Source organism: Gadus morhua, chromosome 8 (genome assembly GCF_902167405.1).
Source record: "Gadus morhua chromosome 8, gadMor3.0, whole genome shotgun sequence".
NCBI classification, from domain to species: Eukaryota; Metazoa; Chordata; class Actinopteri; order Gadiformes; family Gadidae; genus Gadus; species Gadus morhua.
The window spans coordinates 5846648-5865101 of record NC_044055.1 but is presented as its reverse complement, the minus strand read 5'-3'; the positions used below and the strand labels follow the sequence as shown (position 1 = coordinate 5865101).

The following is an 18454-nucleotide window of genomic DNA, read 5'->3' as shown; positions in this document are numbered from 1 at the left end:
ACGGGGTTTCAGATCAGAGAGCGCCGTGTGAATGATCCTATTTAATCCCACTTTCAACTGAAAGACCGCCGCCTGTGGAACACCTAATCCACCGCCCCGAACGGGATATGGTATGTATGACGATGGCGTCCTGTGTTGGATGAACCATACAGGGACGTTTCCCAACAATGTCCGAAAAAAGAGAGAGGAGAGTGACAGCGTTGGAGGGAGGCTCTCATATTAATGGGGTTTGCTACCTGGGGGCATGATTAGGCGTGACACCAGGGCTGGTTGGGTTCTCTGGAAACTCCTGGAATAGACATGATGAAAAGAAAGATGGGTGAGGGTGGCTGGAATGGAAATAATAAACACAATGCAATGCTAACAGTCGTGGGGGAGGGGGCCGGGACTATCAGGCGGCTTCAAGTTGAGGGATATCAAATGTGGGAGGATGAAATGTGATTTTTGGTGTCTTTTTGGGCTTTAACAAGCAGGAAACGCTGAGAGAGTACAGCTACAACATTGTGGATGAGCACTGAGGAGGAGGAAAACATCTAACGTCTGAAAATGATGATATGCCGTGTGTTCAGAGTTCGGTTGCTTACGTGGACTTATGAGCGAGTCAGTTGGAGACGGTTTCTTTGTCATGAGAGTAAGAGGTGGTTAAGATGGATCAGACTAAGCAAGTGCTATTATGACATGGATGGAGGGGAATGCAGAAAGGAAAGCTAAATGCACAATGTGTCTTAGGTTATTTTTCCTACCATGGCTTGCGTTATGCCCTGATTGATCTCAACCAAACCAGATGTCTCGGAATCATTCCTCTTACACATCTTTACTCGGACAAGGAAGAACACACCCATCCTTGTTCTGCTCTGTTGAACTGTAATCTAATGAACCAAGGCGACCATGCATGCCACTGCAGTACGCTGCACTGATTCAGAGACAAACCAAAGTCTTCTTCAAAGACAAATTGAAGTTGATTTTTTTCTCACTCCATCGTTACTCATGAAGAACATTTGGGCTTGTCTCACAAAGAGCAGAGTTCTTTGCACAGGGGGGGGTTGGAAACAAACAGGTAGATGAACTCAGGAACACAATTGTTGGCTGCACTGAGCAAATTACGCTTCACTATGTTTGATTAATGACCAACGAGAGGAACCAGAACGTCCAGATACATTGATGATTTCGTTAAAATCTATCTCTACATCGGTGGATGAATAAACCATAAGGAGATCTTCGCAAAGGAAAATCTAGTTAGTGTTTATCGATTTAAAGACAAAAATATCCAAACCGTTGGGATGGATATGTTTTATTCTTTAGACATCAATGTTCAAATCATATTTGGAATAGTTTCAAATACATATGAACAGAAAGTGAAAGTGGTGGCAGTGAAAAAGTCTCAAATAAGTTGGGCATCATTCTGACATGGTTTAGGTTTCAGAAATACACATCTTAAACACAAGAAGACAGTGTTCTGGTTCCTGGGTTTATCTGACATGGTGTCACGGATCGACAGCGAGAGAAGCAGAAAATAAAAGTATTACCAGATTATCGCTCTGGCATCGCCGTGGTCGCTTCTTGCGGATGAAGAAACCAAGGACCTTATCCTTGAACACCTTGACAGGAAAGCAGATCAGAGTCATTTACTTGCATAGCGATTATGGCCCTCCACATTAGTTTCTGTACTTCTTATTATTTACTTTATTTTAAAGATTTTTATTTTTACTTATATTCATTTGCATTATCTTTTATTGTTGCTGCTATCTGACTGTTGAGGAACCAAGCTTAATAATTGTACTCTCGTGTACTTGGGTTGGCCCTACAATAAGATGTTATAAAAGTAACTCTGATTCTGATTCATAACAACAGTACACAGATATTTAAGGGCATGGCTCTGCCAATTGCATCAATAGAAATGTACAAAAGTTCAAAAAGAATCGATAGCTGCAGAATATAGTTATAGGCTACAGCATTTCTCCCTAAAACGACAGAAACATAAAATGAATTTACTGAAGGGGTAAAGTGTTTACCTCGTATAAGTAGTCGAATATTTCCAGTATTGTCAAGACGCTGGCTCCAATAAACAGACCCATCTGTCCTCCGATGTCACCTAGGAGGACATAGACAAATATGGAGACATGCATTTGCCACAGATACCGTCAACTTGACTTCCAATAGCGATGCGTTCCCGCGTGAGTGACTATGTGTAAGCTGACGAAATCAGAGAATTTAAACCCTGGCTTTCTGCCAGTGTTAACTCAAGCGCCTCGCATTTGGAGATGGATTTAGGACCCCTTTATTTCCCTGTTCCAATGCTGCAAGTACATTGGTCCTAAGTGGTCACAGCCGGAGGCTCCGGTTTGAGAAAGGCCGTAAAAGCCTGAGGACGGTTTCCTATATTAGGATCCATGCATTTGTTCTTTCCTACATCCATCATAAAGTAAGCTTAGTGGATCTCACCGAGAAGTCCGGCGATTTCATACGCTTTCTTCTGCTCGATCTTCTCATAGTTCAGAGCTTCAAAGAAGATGTCCAGCACTAAAAGGTTTTCTCTGGGGAGAGGGAAGGGAGATGAGATTCTCTCAGGATACCATTTTCATTGGTAAGTAAAGAATTCAAATATAATTGAAATAATTTAAAAAACATTTCAGGTTGAATCGCTTCTCGTTTTTTATGGCATTGAAGGTGAACGATGGAGACCAACATCTCGCTAAGCTAACACTATCCACTCAAAAAAAAGAAAAAAAAAAAAAAAAAAAAAAAAAAGGAAAGTCATTCATAAGGTCATCATCTCAGGGACGGAGAGCCAAAGGGCGAATACTTACCCGATGTATTGCTCGGTTTTGTTGAATTTCTTAGCCAGATACTTAGCGGACGCCTTACTGGGGATCTTAACCATGGAGAGCTCCTTGCCATAGCGCGTCATGTTGCAGGGCGTCTCACAGACACAGTAATCGTTGTCTTTCTCTACCAAAAAGTCTGTGGATGTGGATCAAATCATTCAATGGACCGTGCACAAGTATGCAAGCATCCCAGTTTAAATCTTTAATAATAAAGAACATTGCCAGCAAGCACATTAAAACGAAGAACAGAACTATTTGCTGCCATCGTTCACTTTCCATGAAACAAAAATAATGAACGAATCCAGGGGATATGTCAAGGGAACGGAAAGGGGGAAAAAGATCTACGCTGTTGATTATATTTTAATGAACCATGAACAGAACACAATGTTTTAATGGGATTTAAAAGATACGAATGTTTTCCAGCACTGACTGATAACCCCTCATTCGAGTGAATGCCAAACTATTCTCCAGGGTTTAATTTATGTGTCATGTTGTGCCGTTTGGCGCCCGCTGGCTGCGAGCTGCCTGGATGACTGGGCTATCTGACGCGCACGGAGATTCATGCAGTCAAACAATCCCTGGGAAAATAATCCATTTGTTTTGCTAAAAAAACAACAACTAATAATCGTCTCTGTTTGCAGTCCTTGGGCTTTGGCTCACCTAACGCCGGGTCAGCACAGTCTTTGTACTGCTCAGGTGTGCAAACAGTCGAGGTACCTGTTCAACACCACACAGAGGGGACAGAAAGGCGTCGTTATTCTGCTCGCACCAATAACACACAACACAACTCTACCCTCTGTCTTCTGAATTGACATTCAGGGAGTTGAGCTGACGCTTTTATCCAAGGCACCTTAACGTTTACATTTGTCCAAAAAAACGTTATAAAGACAACAATATATCGCTTTTGGTACAGTAAGGATGTTAATAGAACCAAGTGCCGAGCACCAACAATCGCTAGGTTAACCCACAACAAAGATAGCTAGGATAAGACGCTACATCGCGCTAAGTGATATTTTATAAGTGCAAGGACGTGCAACATACAGTAATGGATAGCTGCAAGTTCACAGCGGGAGACATTATCAAAATGGTTCTGTTTGCTGAACAAACTCTAAGCTTTAGTTGGGGGCCAGTCGGGGCCTACCGGGCATGTGCACCATCCTGCAGTTGCAGTTCTCCACCAGGTAGCGCGTCTCACAGTCGATGCGGCACGCCGTGATGCTGTACGTGGAGAAGAACTCGGAGTCTATGGGGGTGGACTTGCAGTCGCCCCAAGGCGGTGGCAGGTACTGCAGCTGGAAGAGGGGGGGGGGAAATAAGGGTGTGTTTTATTCCCGTAGGGGTCCGTCTGCCAGACCGGTACACCGACACATCAACACACCAGTCAAGCCCAGCGGACAACAGTCTGGCACCGGAAAATGGATAATTGTTACCAAAAAAAGGACCGCAGGCAGCCGCGAAAACATACAGACAAGAAAAATACAATACAAAACTACAACTTTTGAGTGTTTGTGGACAGTGCTGACACAGGACGCCCGATCCGATTTAAAGAGACAGTGGGTGAACAGGGTATGGGGCTGTGCGTGTTGCAGCAGGCATTGCGTTGGCAGGTTAGGGAACATTACTGATGCAGTGCCTGTCCTATTGTGCGGGAAGCAGACCGCAGAGGATCATGGGGGAATGGAAACAGGCCTAATGCTATCGACTCACAGCAGGAAAATATGGAGTGTCAGAAGGGACGCCACCGCGATCGATGGACACGGAATGTGAATCGCGATGGTGCTCTGTGGTCAAAGTCTACGCTGGTATTGAGTGCAATACTTTTACTTTATAAATGCTACTTTTATCCAAAGCTTACATGTTAATAAGATTGATGGTATTATGGTATGGTTAGCAGGCATAGGGTTAGGCGGTAGCATTTGCTAACCCTATAGGCAAAGCGTCGGCATAGGTCTCGTGTTTTGCACTTCAATGCTAAAATCCAGTTACAGGTCATGATATTCAAATGTATGTCCGGGAATTTGAAATGGATCCTCTTATTAAGAACGTTTCTCATTTTCCCACAGCGACCACTCTTTGATAAACGATATCTCTTCTAAAATTAGACTTGCCCATTCGGATCTCTGGCACACAGTTGAGTTTTTGAAAAACCTTGCTTAGTTTGACGTAAAAACACATGCATATGTTTGAAAGTGATCTGACACTTCTCCAATATATCAAGGTTATTCAGACAAACATCCAACGGGGGGGGGGGGGCTCTTATCAGAGCAGGAGTCCTGCATAATAAACTCAAGTACTACAACCTCTAACTGCAGTTCACCCTGACGCCTAATCCTCCCCTCCAGTCCATCCAGATTAAGCTTTGCCACCTGAGAAGGACATTTACTCAATAGTAGGTGGCCCATAGAGTCTTAATTCTGGAAGGCCGAGGATTTAAACATGCAAACATAATTAAGCTCTTATTGAAATTCTGCTGGCAGCATAGCCGGAGAGAGTTATGGGGGGGGGGTCTTGGGAAAGACCCTCACGTGCATGGTTGATGATGAGTTTAAGGAAATGATGAGTGGCTGTGGGCCCACTGGGGGACATCCAACACAGAGATCGCTTCTCATGAACGCAACACGGAAAACAAAGGCGAGGACGAGGGGAGTAAGTCAAATGAATGTGTTGAACGAGGGGGTAGTGCATCAAATAATAATAACAACAAGGCTGAAGTCACAGAGACACACAGCAGCAGAGAACCTTCTGGGCCGCATGTGTGGGCTGCACATGTTAGCCCCAGTGGAGGGAATTAGCAGCTCTTTAATGGCTACGGTAAAGGCGGCAGGGACGAGGATGTATCGTCAGTCCTGAGATTTACTTGTGCTCCCGCCACACGAAAACTAAAAAGGAAAAGAAAAGACACAGATGGCTCCGTTCACAGCGGAGGGAATGGGGCTGTTGAATTCGGATTTGGGTGTGGGGGGCTACTTAACAATATATAAATCTCGGGTCATGCAGCATTTCAAGACAGGAATATGCTAACCTCTGCTCTTGAGTGGAAACAAATGTTTGGGTGCCCGGGCCCTGCCCAAAGTCGAGCTAAGGAGGCTGTGACTGAGGGTGAAGCCTGGCTTATGGAGGAAAGGATGCTCTGAATGGGAGTGAAGCCTGGCTCAGGGCGGAAAGGAAGCTCTGACTGAGTGAAGCCCAGCTCATGAAGGAAGGTGGCTCTGACTGTGAAGCCTGGCTCAGGGCGGAAAGGAAGCTCTGACTGGCCCAGCTCATGAAGGAAAATAGGCTCTGACTGTGAAGCCTGGCTCATCAAGGAAAGTAGGCTCTGACTGAGAGTGAAGCCTGGCTCATGGAGGAAAATAGGCTCTGACTGTGAAGCCTGGCACATCAAGGAAAGTAGGCTCTGACTGAGAGTGAAGCCTGGCTCATGAAGGAAAATAGGCTCTGACTGTGAAGCCTGGCTCATCAAGGAAAGTAGGCTCTGACTGAGAGTGAAGCCTGGCTCATGGAGGAAAGGAGGCTCTGACTGCGAGAGAGAGTGTGAAGCACAGCTCAGAGAGTGAAGCTGCGTCATGGGATGTCTCATCTAGGGTAGGAGGGAAGGAGGGAAGGAGGGAGAAGAGGGAACACACCACACATCATTAATCATGTGAGGGCAGCAAAATAAAGGATTTGCCACATCTGATTGGTCAAGGCCCTCTGTCCTCCACCATCTCCTGCCAAGGCCAAATACTAAATAAAAATCCAATCGGATTGTCCCAGTGGCGCCCGTTACTGATGGCTCAGAAGCAGCGCTGGTTAGTTGGTTATTCAGCCGTCTGCCCCATGCTTTCCCACCTCATCCGTCAGTCTGACAGTCAGCGGGGAAACCTATCCAGATGAATGGATAGAGCTGGACCGGCAGAATCACGAAATCTCAACTTTCTATCAAGGATTCAACACCTGTGAGGGGGATGAGTAAGTATTTCAGACTATAAGCAGGCTTTGAAGGCATTGGAATTTAGTGTGGGAAAACCAGAGCAGCTGATCAACAACATTGATTCTAGGTTGATAATTGATTATAGAAATACTAATATTTGTTCTTCAAATTTTCTCTACTCATAGGTTGTAATAGATTTTGTTATACTATTGTAACCTATCAAGATGCATCTGATAGATTGTAATATATCTTGTAATACTATTGTAACCTATCAAGATGTAATACCCTGTGATAGGTTGTAATACAATCTGTTAGTTTAATGGCTATTAAACCCACAGAAAAGCATGTTCTCCCAACAAGCAGAAATATTAATGAATAATCCATATTTTATTGAATTCCCCTTGTAGTAAGGCAGAACGCTCCAACAAAGAAATAATTGCACAAACCGATAATTGCACAAAACCGAAGTGCCATCTTTGAGTGCGTCTGTTCTGAAGTGGTAAATGTTCTGCTTCCACCAGCCCGTGACCGTTTGCTTCACAGAGATATGGAGATTTTAGATTAAAACTAATTACCCAGGATAATGAATTACAGAGCCATGTATTTTACCATTTCTGGCTAATGAATTAAAAAAAACATTACAAGCCTGATGGGGACGGATTAGCAAACGGGGGAAACATGCTAGCGGCGTGCCCTGCGGCTAACAAGCACTACGCTAAATAAATCAACACATACTGCATGAATCACTGTAAAAATCCTATCAGGTTTAGCCTCCGCACTGTTGTACCGCACCGTGGAAACCGTTTTAAAGATCTGCTGTCTTGGTAACATCCGAAAAGCGCTTTATGTTTTGATTAGATTTGGAAATCAATGAACTGGGAGGAGAAATGTATGAGCTTGCACCCCCCCCATGCTTAAGGCTTTTAATGCTTTCTCCTTCACGGACTGGACAGTGGACGGGTAAACAAGAGGTAAAATATCAGTTTTGGGAATGTTCCTAACAATCTGTGTTTAATGGGCCAAGAACCGTTCTTCTGAACTTGAATGCAGCTAGAAGTTACCTCTTCATCAGTGTCCTTGCCTTCCTCATCGTCCCGTAACCACAATACACGTGAAATACATAAAACATTCTGATCCAATGTCACAACCTTCGCCTGGTTCTAGTGGTGCAGAAAACAAAGTCTATCTTTTCGTTCCATGAATGGTCATCACTTGCTTGGGCTCCAATTGAAGTCAAGAAAAGGACTAGGGTTCAACCAAGCATTATTAAATTGCGTGCTTGAATCTTCTCCCGTCCTACCAGTGAAGCTCAGCCCACCAAGGCACCTTGTTTCCATCTCAAGATCCTCCATCCCTGTTTCATGCACACATGGACTGAAAAGCAGACGTGTTTTGAGTCCAGGGCCCCCATGACACCGAGGGGGGTGGGGGTACGGGTAGGGCGGAGGGGTGGAGTTTAAGCATAGAAGAGGGGTCAGTGTGTGTGTGTGAGTGAGTGGAAAGGGGGGTGGGGGGAAGATGCCGAGCGACACATGGAGGTCTGAGAAGCGGAGGTGGTGTTTGGTGGTGGTGGTGGTGCGCAAGACCAAATGTTAGCTACCAGTTGCTGTTGACATGACACAAAGGTTTGAAAACCAGGCGCAACGCCAAACCCCAGCTGGTCGATGAAGGGCGGTTCGTCCTGGCTGTGGATCTGGACCTTGATGCCCGCTTCGTACGAGGTCTCGTCTGTGGACACAGACAGCAGGACAGACACAATGAGACAAACAGCGGCCTCACACCGGCCCTCCAGAGGCACAGCGGCACTCTGGGTTACCAGGTAGGCATCAGGTGACCAGCAAGGACTGGGCAAAAAAGACATGCTGGAAGGGTAGCAGGGAGGAAGGTTTGGCAAGGCTAACAATGCATTGACATCATCATCGCCATTCATGAATAATGGATTGGGTTATTTTTCTGGGTCATGAAATGCTATTACCTGCATTTTATTAAGTCTTTATAAGCTTTTATTTTTACAGCGAATAAATAAATAAAATGGATCAATAGGTTATTATCAATACGTTATTATCAAGCAGTGTCATCAAACCACGCTGAAAACAGTTAAAGGTCCCATGACATGCCACCAGGTGTGGGCTGATAAGCCGTTGCAAGCCGTTTTGGAAACCTGTCCCTTATGACATCACAGGTGGGCGTGTACACCTAGATGTGCGCTGGATAGATCAGTCTACCAGCCTACCCAGTGGACTGTAGCAAACGTTGCTCATCTATCCGTCACACATCTAGGTGGACACGCCCACCTGGGATGTCATAAGGGACATATTTCCAAAACGGCTTGTAACGGCTAATCAACCCACACCTGGTGGCATGTCATGGGACCTTTGAGCTAGCCCGGTTACAGGTGTCCTTTCAAAATAAAAGCGGAAGCACTAGAAGACGCCAACGTTAACAACTGACCTGTTTCTCCCCACACGGGCAGGTACTCGTCCTGCTGGATGTCCAGCATGATCTCCAGGCCGTTCCCCGTGCCTCCTTTCAGCGTGGTCAACAGCGGGTTCCCGTCCAGACCGGAGTTGAAGGTGTAACACTTTCCGTAGCGTGTGTAAATCTGGGGTTGAGAAAAAGGGAAATACATTCATTTGGCGGCAGGAGGCAGAGCGGGTCGGCTGGTAACCAGAAGGTTGCTAGTTTGATCCCCAGCTTCTCCTAGCCGAGTGTCGAGGTGTCCCTGAGCAAGGCACCACACCCTAACTGCTCCCGACGAGCTGGCTGTCGCCTTGAGTGGCCACTGGTTAGAAAAGCGCTGAATAAGTAAAGTCCATTTACCTTTTTCCATTCATTGTAATGCAATAGTTACCCATGTTATTTGAAAGGCAACTGAGAGGATTGCTGGAAACAGAGCTGATTTATATATTTCTTATCATTCTAGGATTTGGTTAGCGAGGCATCAAGAGAAGATGGAAGCTTTACGTTTCCTCGCATAAATGTGATTCATTGATGTGTTCTGTGTTGTCCTTTCTTTTTGCAGTCAAGCTCCCCGACGCTGAGACAAAAAGCATAAAGCTTTGAGATTGTTTGACATAAAGGTGGAGCCACGGCAGATAATAATAATGTGTGGTAAAGATATTGTTCATGCACTGTGAACATGATGATTGGTCTGTGACTGCTGTGAAAAACACAGCCCACCAAAGGCATTGTGGGTTTGCCTCGTGAAGACATGAGGGAACACAACATCAGGGCTTCCGACTAGAAGGACTGTTTATGTCCATCTTTAAACACCCAAAACAAACATTTCCACACGCGCACACACACACACACACACACACACACACACACACACACACACACACACACACACACACACACACACACACACACACCTTGATATTTGCACATGACCAGGAAACTTACTATAAAATGAAGGTGAACTACAAAAGGAAATACAAAAGTTTGATTTCTTTCCTATGCACCTATATTCTGAGGACATGGTTAGTTGGATGGGAACAGTTATCCATTTACCAATTAAGTAACTAAGGGAACGGGAGGGAATCCATGCACATATAGATATCATGTTCGAAGGGCAACATACAAAATGAACCATCAGATGCTTAATTCGAAATGCTGACATTTTAATTAGCGTTGCTGATTTATAATGTCTGAATTATTAATGCTGCCATGGTTCTTTGCTGGAGTTGTTGTCACTGACGCACAATGAGAGACTCAGAGCTAGAGAAACCCCCTAGCAGCAGCAGACGCACAGTGATGATTGTGGAGACGGAAGATTCCTGTCCTCGGGTCCCTTGAGACGGAGGTGGTTACAGTTAGAAAAAACGTGATGAAAGTGAAAAAATACATACTGCGTGTGTTTTTATTGGAGTGTATATAGGGGCGTCAAGGTCTGTGTGTGTGTGTGTGTACGTGTGTGTGTGTGTGTTTGTGTCAGAGTGTATGTGTGTGTGTGTGTCAGCGTGTATGTGTGTGTCAGAGTGTATATGTGTTGGTGTCAGTGTATGTGTGTGTTTGTGTCAGAGTGTATGTGTGTGGGTGTCAGCGTGTGTGTGTGGGTGTCAGTGTGTATGTGTGTGTGTGTGTGTGTGTGTGTCAGCACACAGCGTGATGTCAGTGCATGTGTGTGTGTCACTGTCCATGTCTTTGTGTGTGCCGTATATGTGTGTGGGTGTCAGTGTGTATATGGTTGTCAGGGTGTATGTGGGTGTCAGAGTATATGTGTGTTAGCGTGTATATGTGTGGTTGTCAGGGTGTAAGTCTGTGTGTGTGTTTGTGTGTGTTAGCGTGTATGTGTGTGTGCATGTCTGTTGGTGTCAGCGTGTGTGTGTGGGTGTCAGTGTTTTTGTGTGTGTGTGTGTCAGCGTGTGCGTCAGTGTGCATGTCTGTGTGTCAGTGTGTGTGGGCATGTGTGTGGTTGTCAGGGTATATGCGTATATTTGTGCGTGCGTGTGTGTGTTAGCGTTTAAATGTGCGGTTGTCAGAGTGTATGTGTGTGGATGTCAGCATGTGTGTGTGTGTGTGTGTGTTGGTGTCGACGTGTGTATCAGTGTGCGGGTGTGTGTGTCAGCATGTCTGTGGGTGTCAGGGTGTGCGTGTGTGCGGGTGTATGCATGTGGCCGTCGGGGGCCTTTGGTTGTGCAGCAACACATCGAGACTAAAGCTCTGGAGAATAAAACATACGAGACAAAGAAAATATGTTGCTCTGCCATTTTGACACCTCACCGAAACAGGCCTGGAAACAGGAGGCAAGCCCCCCCCCCCCTCCAGCCCACATTTTTAACACACCCAGTCAGCCACCGTCACATCGGCGACACACACCACAAACACCGCGGTTCTGTACATACTGTGCTGAAGTTTCTGTAGGTGCACACCTCCCCGCGGAACCTGCACTCGAGCAGCATATGCTCCAATTGGTGCCCCAACCTGCCCATCATCTCGGTGGTGTTGATGTTAGAGTCCGGGGGCGGACTGTAGTCGCTGAAGTCCAGCAGGCCCAGCAGGCCCTGCTTGTGGTCCTCCTGGAGGATGGCCCGGCCGGTCGCCATGACCGTGTGGTTAGGGTGCATGAGGTCCATCCAGTAGCCGCTGTGGTACAGGTCGTCCTGGGTCAGACTCGACACGCGGAACACGTTCTTGTTGCAGAAGGTGACCGCGGGGAAGGACATGTTGTGGGCCCACACCATGTAGATCTTGGTGACTGCGGGGTAGGACAACAGGTAGAAGATGCGGTTCCCCGACCAGGTGACCAGCATGGCCACGCACATGCAGAAGGCCAGCAGCCAGAGAGCCCGCTGCGGTCGGGACTTCTCCAGTGTGAACACAAACCTCAGCCCGTGGATCTTGGTCCTCCTCAAGAAAGCCAGGGTGCTCTCCTTCCATGTTGTCCTGAGGGCGGTGGTCTCCAAGCCCCTGAGGGGGGCATCCTTCTGGGCTTCGGGAGTTTGGTGGGCCGCGAAGGAGACGGAGGCAGATTTGGTTGGGCTTGACATGCTGACGGTTCACAGGTGGGTGGCTCCTGCCAAAATATGCAGCTTCCCTTTGCAATCCTCGGCGGTTTCAGCTGACACGTACAGTTTGAATTTGAAACCTGATTGGGAAATAAAAGCGTTTCAGTCTTGATCAGGATCTTATTTTGAAGGAATCAGAGAGCAGTGTGGTCCTTCTGTCCGGAAATGGAAGAAGTGTGCCTGGGAGATGTGAACAAAGGAACTGTTCCCCTCAGGCATGTAAGGCTGATTTGGATAATGGTCCCTTTATTGGAGTAAAAGAATAAAACACTGAATCGATCCAGTCAGTAGTGGGAATAGTAAAGCAGAGCCATCAGCATACCTTCGTCCATAGATACATGGATGTGATAATTGCAGATGTAAGCCACGACATCAGTCCAAGAGGAAAGGAGTTGGAAACATCCCCCCCCTGAAAAAAATAATAAAAAACCTACCCTGTTATCTCAGCTCTTCAATCTCCCTCTCCTTATTCCAGATAACTACACATTTTGGTGACTTCTCCTTCCGTCCAGCAGTCAGCTAGAGCCAGACACCTTCCTGCGCCTCTCCTAAGCCGAAGGGAAGCTGTTTCCAGCCTGTTGTCTTGCCGTCTGCCTTCCGAAGGCTGGAGGGATGCCGTTTCCAGCCGGTTGGCGTGCAGTCTGCACCGAGATACACAGAGCCAGTTGCTCCACAGCCTAGCGACTGGCGAACGGAGAACGAGGTGGAGCCAGAGAAGGGAATTGTTTTCTTCTCCCAGTGATGGAGTAGAGCTCCAGTCCTATATATTATTCATATCTGGGGTGCTATAGCCTCGCTTTTCACTACCAAATCTTCGCCCAGGGGGTGGTCAAAAGCCAGCCCTCAGATTCTTTATCCTTCAAAGTGATTTTTTCTTTGCAACTTGTTCAAAGATCAATAGAAACTGTTCATATTTGATAACTTTGCTGTAAATCAGTGATATTATATATTTGTTTTTCTCAAATTCTATCAAAAAAATATTGATAGTTGTTATGGATTTTATGTCTTTCAACCATAACCGTGGGCTACAGAAACCCAGCGAGGCATTCCATCTTACAGTATAATTGGATCCAACTGAGCGGTCCCTGACTTTGATCAGAATACCGACAGGACGGATGGTCGGAGTGCAGAAACCTTCACTGTATCTGTGCTGTAGGTTTAATTCAGCTGTTCAGCTGTTTAACATGAGTTACATTACAAATGTCATATATATATGCATATGTATTGGTAAAAATGTAGCCTTGTGTGTATTCATGTTTGATAATGGTAGTCACTTGTATATAATATATTATACAAATAATTTCACAAATTAATATATAATATTAAATACATTTAACCGCAACAAATAACCACCGTCAGGGCAAATATGTTATATTCTATAAGCTACATACAAAAAACATAGATAGAATATATTTAGCATGAACTATATTAATAAGCATATTGGTAAAATCATTAATTGTATCTTTCTGAGAACAGGGAGATGTAAACACACAAGAGAGGAGAACATAAGGCCGTTAAAAAGGAAAAGTTTTTTGCATCCACACAACGTTTTCAGAGCTATCTTCATCCACACGAAAACGCACCAACCAGTGAAAATGGTGTAGTAAGTATACCCAGACAGTAGGCGGCGGTGTTCCTTTCTGCTAAAATATACAAATAAACATAAAAAAAAAACGCGAGCCGGAGTACAACGGCTTCACATCAGCGTGTCGTTTTGTTTTCAAAAAGTTACGCTTCCACCAGTCCACAAGGCAAGGGCTGAGTTTTAAAAAGACAAAAAGGATTATAAAAGTCTCCGCTTTCAGGGCCAAAAACTTCTGTTGCCGTGTGGAGGCAAGGCAAAACCGCAGCAAAACGCCTTGAAAACCTCAGGCACTGTGTGAACCGGGCCTCAATAACAGATTAGAATAAACGTAATACATTCAGAATAGATGGCAAGTCTTTGAGCGGCTCAAAGTGTTTCAAGACCAGGGTAAACACCACCATTCCAGCATCAACATTGGGAGCAGAAGAAAACTGCACAGCCCATCAAAATCCACCTGCCAGCTGTACAGTTCTAATGGTAAGAAGGGTTTTATTACAAAGTCTCATGGACCGGATAGGCCTATGCTAGAAACATAAACTTGAGACGGGGCATGATAACAGTTTGACAGCATTCAATGTCTTAGTGTCAGCACCTGCCTGTCATAAATCATCCGCAGACTGTTTCTGCTTCAAACTTTGAACGCCATGCCAACACATCATTATAAAACAGCAGACAGATTGAGTGAGGATGTCCCTCTTTATGGGATACGAGTAGCACTTGTGTTTAAAGCATTCAAATGGTGTCTCACAGTAGCCTACCACGAATAACGGCCTCAGATACAGCTGTTGGTTTATTGCCCTTTTTGTGATTGTGTATCGCGCCAAATAACAACACAGATGTACTAGAACGAGTCAAATCCCAACCATGGCTGTCGGGATGCCTGTACAAAACCATGGCTGTACAAAAGTACAGCCATGCATATTTTTTACGAGATCATAGTGGAGATGTTCGGGTATAACTTTATGCTTGATTATTACGGCGGTTGTTATCCAGAAGCATCCCTGGGCATGCTTCTGCCCAGGGATGCGTGTGTATATTTAGCAAACACAAATTCCCACAAAACCTCAATAGAAAAAGAAAAATGAACGGAATTTCACTATTTTTTAAATAATAGCAAGTCATAATACTACATTTACTGAAAATATATTTAGGATGTATTTAATACACTTTGAGCACTTTGAGTTGAGTATTATTATTATTAATAGGTTTTCCCTTTCTATCGTGGTAAATGTGTCCATTTCAAGAATTCAATCCCACGCATCGCATGTAGTACCCTCACAGGCCACCAGGGGCACACACAACACAGGTTGAAATACACCACCGGCTTGTTCAACACCCATCGGGTGTTTTTGTGCCGAATAACAATCTCCAACCCTTTAAGATCATTAGCATTCAGGGTTGAACACGGCTGTCGTTTGACACAAAAGAGTATTAAGCTCTCCATTTTAAACTATAAATTAATCTGATCATGGATGAATACTCAGAGGAAACCTATATTACTTCTCCATTACTGTCAGAGGTCAAAATGTCTCATTCTTACGGATTAGCACTATTGTTTTCCTTTCCGCTCAATTCCTTGTTTGAAGCGTATCAATGCAGACACATTTAACCATTAATCCTACTTCCCCAGATGTATTTATCAGGACCCCCGTGACGTGAGAGTCAATCGCACTGGTTAGTCCCAGTGTTGTCTCCTGCTCTGAAGTTTGGACCAAATTATGTTTCAGGGATCTGTTCGAACCTGCGACGCCCAGAGTCGCATCTACGCTCCGCATCACGTTTAGCCCCTGTTCCCCGGGTCGTGGTTCATCTGTTGAATTAAATCCTATCAGCGAGGTGCAAATTAGAGCATCCGCTTTTTAAACCGTTCAGACCCAAATCGTCCTCTCAGAGCCCTTCAGGACCAATCAAAGCCAAAGGTGCCCTGATTGGTTAGTTGACCACTGAAGCAACATTCGTCTCAGTCGTGGCAGAGAACACTTCTATGAACCATTGAAGGCACCAGGAAATCCCGTTTTCAGGGTAATGGAAACTAATACATTTGAAATACATTTCTCCAGAAAGTAAATAAGGCATTCTGCTGACACCATTACGACTGCATTTATGGCTGCTTAAGAGCAAGTATTTGTACTTATGTAGTATTAGGAATAACATTAAATTAAGATGACTTGTGTATTGCAGGAAAACAAGCAGCGAGAGATGTATAAATATAATGATACCGGCCTAAGCGATGGCACCAGATACGTTGATTTAGGCCTACTCTTTACCCTGTTACACCATTTAAGGATGGGCTGGACTTCCTCAGCTTGTCAGAGAGAAGTCTCTCTCCCGTTTGATGTGGGAGCTCAGCTGAACCCCTGGGGTCTAATTAGGAACAGAAGAGAGTTCTGGCTTTGCTGCTGCCTGGGCCGGTGAGAATGGCCGACACCAAGCAGATATCTGACAGCAATTAGACAGGCACACACGCAAGCACACACACTCGCAGCGAAAAGATGGGGAAGAGGAAAAAAAACGTGCTTATAGATATAGCCGACAAGTGTAAAAAATAAACACATATTTTTTTACCATATACATATATATATATATAGGCCTATATCCACAATTGACACAATGACAGTGTTAGCTTTCCATTCGCACCAAATAATAGACCAGGATCTATTGGTGTGTGCAGAATTATTACCAATAAGAGATGTTCGAAAAGTCTAATTAAAACAAATACAAATCTGGGGCATGAAGATGAAATCCCCTGCCAACATTACCGCTCACAAAATTATACGCATCGAAAAAAGTGTCCCGCTGTCACAATTTGGCTGGACGACAACTTTTGAGGAAAGGGAGACACCTAGTGGCTGGTCAATGAAACAACATATTGTTACCAAAGCTTCAAACGACGACCCAAACCGTTACCGTACGGCGTGACTCACCGCAATCAGGAAGCCATTGTCCGCCCGTAGTAAGTGTTCAGACTGCACCCAAAGGCATGCATCTGCGCTGTTCTCACTATTCATACACCGCGTCTGTGGACATTCCGCCGTCTCTCCTCCGTCATTGTCGGGGAGAGATTGCCGGTGTGAATGGAAGCATCACACAGACGTCTCGCGTCATCATGAACCCTGAAATGTGGCTTCCCTTCTAATTAGCAGCCTGTCAAAATCTGTTTTTCAGGAGAATTCACTTTATCGTGTGTGTGTGTGTGTGTGTGTGTGTGTGTGTGTGTGTGTGTGTGTGTGTGTGTGTGTGTGTGTGTGTGTGTGTGTGTGTGTGTGTGTGTGCGTGTGTGTGTGTGCGTGTGCGGCCTACGCGCAGGGGGGGATGTTATCATTCCAACAGCGTAATACTAAGAATCATCTATTTTCTAAAATGTTCCGGTCACTGTTGTTTTCAATTCAGAGGACGTGTTTCCTCCATAACTAATGAAAAAGACAGGAGTTGCAAAACGCCCGCTCCTCTTGGCAGACGTCTAGGAGGGTGGGCGTCTTGTATCCGTAAATCACAGCTCGGGTTACACACGTCCTCTCCCACTCCCTCCTATGGGCGTCGGGAGAATCCATCTACAATAACACGACGCTGCTGCCACTCACTGCGTCGCCCCCGGTCACGCTTTGATAACCTTGCAAACTCACTCAAGTTTTCCCCCTACTCAACTCCATCCGTTATCTCCCCAAATGTTCTTATCTGGGTATTCATAGTGTGTGTGTGTGTGTGTGTGTGTGTGTGTGTGTGTGTGTGTGTGTGTGTGTGTGTGTGTGTGTGTGTGTGTGTGTGGGGGGGGGTTCTAAGTTTTCAGTCCCTCAACGACTTTGTTCTAAAAGTTCAGAGTTAATGCGGTCAAAGTTATGCATTCTTTAATCGCGTCGAAGTATCGCTAAGGGGGAGTCGAGCTCGGAGCTTACTTTGTGTTCTGTGGTTTTCTCATGCCTAACACCCTCTTTACAATTGTTGTCAAAGGGGAACTCGATTTACTGGGAATAAGATACACAACATGAAGGGGTTTTATTGGGCTTATTGGCTTAGAGACCGCGATATAGATCCCATATGCCATTAGGGGGGAGCAAAGGCAAATATTAGAGGTAATGCTATAACAAAGCACATCTCAAACCACAGGTCGGCTTTAATCATAGGTTTCACATGTGGCAATCAGAATCCAACCGTGCAGGTAAGTATATCAAAGCACGTTATAATTCTCAAATGATCAAACATCTATACACTGCATTTAAATGCATTCCAGAAGACAGAGAATCGATGAGCGATGGTCACTGGTTTATGCCAACAGCTGGTTTATGCTAACGATTCTGATTGGCTTTAGAGAGGGAACCCATGAGCCCAGCAGGCTAATTAAGCAAAGAGGGCTCTGTCAGTGGACACCTCCAGTGTCTGCCCGCGGCATCGCCTCCATTTCAATGGACAACTCTTGCAGAAAATGCAGCGACTTGCAAAGCACCAGCCCCCGGCCACCCCACCACCACCACCACCACCCGTGGATTCATTCTCCATTCCTCTTCACTGCCATTGATCTCGTTGCCAATATTGCACTTAGAGAAACGGTGGCTCCCAGGCCGGCCCCGACCGGGCCCCTGAGTAATGGGACAACCCTGCTGGCTGTTGGCTCCGCGGTGGCCCCACC

General features: G+C 45.4%; 1 protein-coding gene across 4 annotated transcripts in view; it reads right to left on the bottom strand.

The window, feature by feature from the left end:
* The window catches only part of asic1c (acid-sensing (proton-gated) ion channel 1c), a 71891-nt gene that overhangs the window by 5128 nt on the left and 48309 nt on the right, over positions 1-18454 (bottom strand). For 2 of the 4 annotated variants that reach the window (XM_030362783.1, XM_030362784.1), the window contains exons 2-10: positions 9187-9337; positions 8336-8463; positions 3967-4117; positions 3486-3542; positions 2808-2961; positions 2443-2534; positions 2013-2092; positions 1527-1598; positions 237-289 (exon numbers count right to left, since the gene is read on the bottom strand). In XM_030362783.1, coding sequence (XP_030218643.1) covers positions 237-289; positions 1527-1598; positions 2013-2092; positions 2443-2534; positions 2808-2961; positions 3486-3542; positions 3967-4117; positions 8336-8463; positions 9187-9337 — 938 coding nt within the window. Of the gene's footprint in view, positions 1-236; positions 290-1526; positions 1599-2012; positions 2093-2442; positions 2535-2807; positions 2962-3485; positions 3543-3966; positions 4118-8335; positions 8464-9186; positions 9338-11582; positions 12930-18454 lie in introns of those variants that run through there. The other 2 variants (XM_030362781.1, XM_030362782.1) reach the window with 2 other exon arrangements.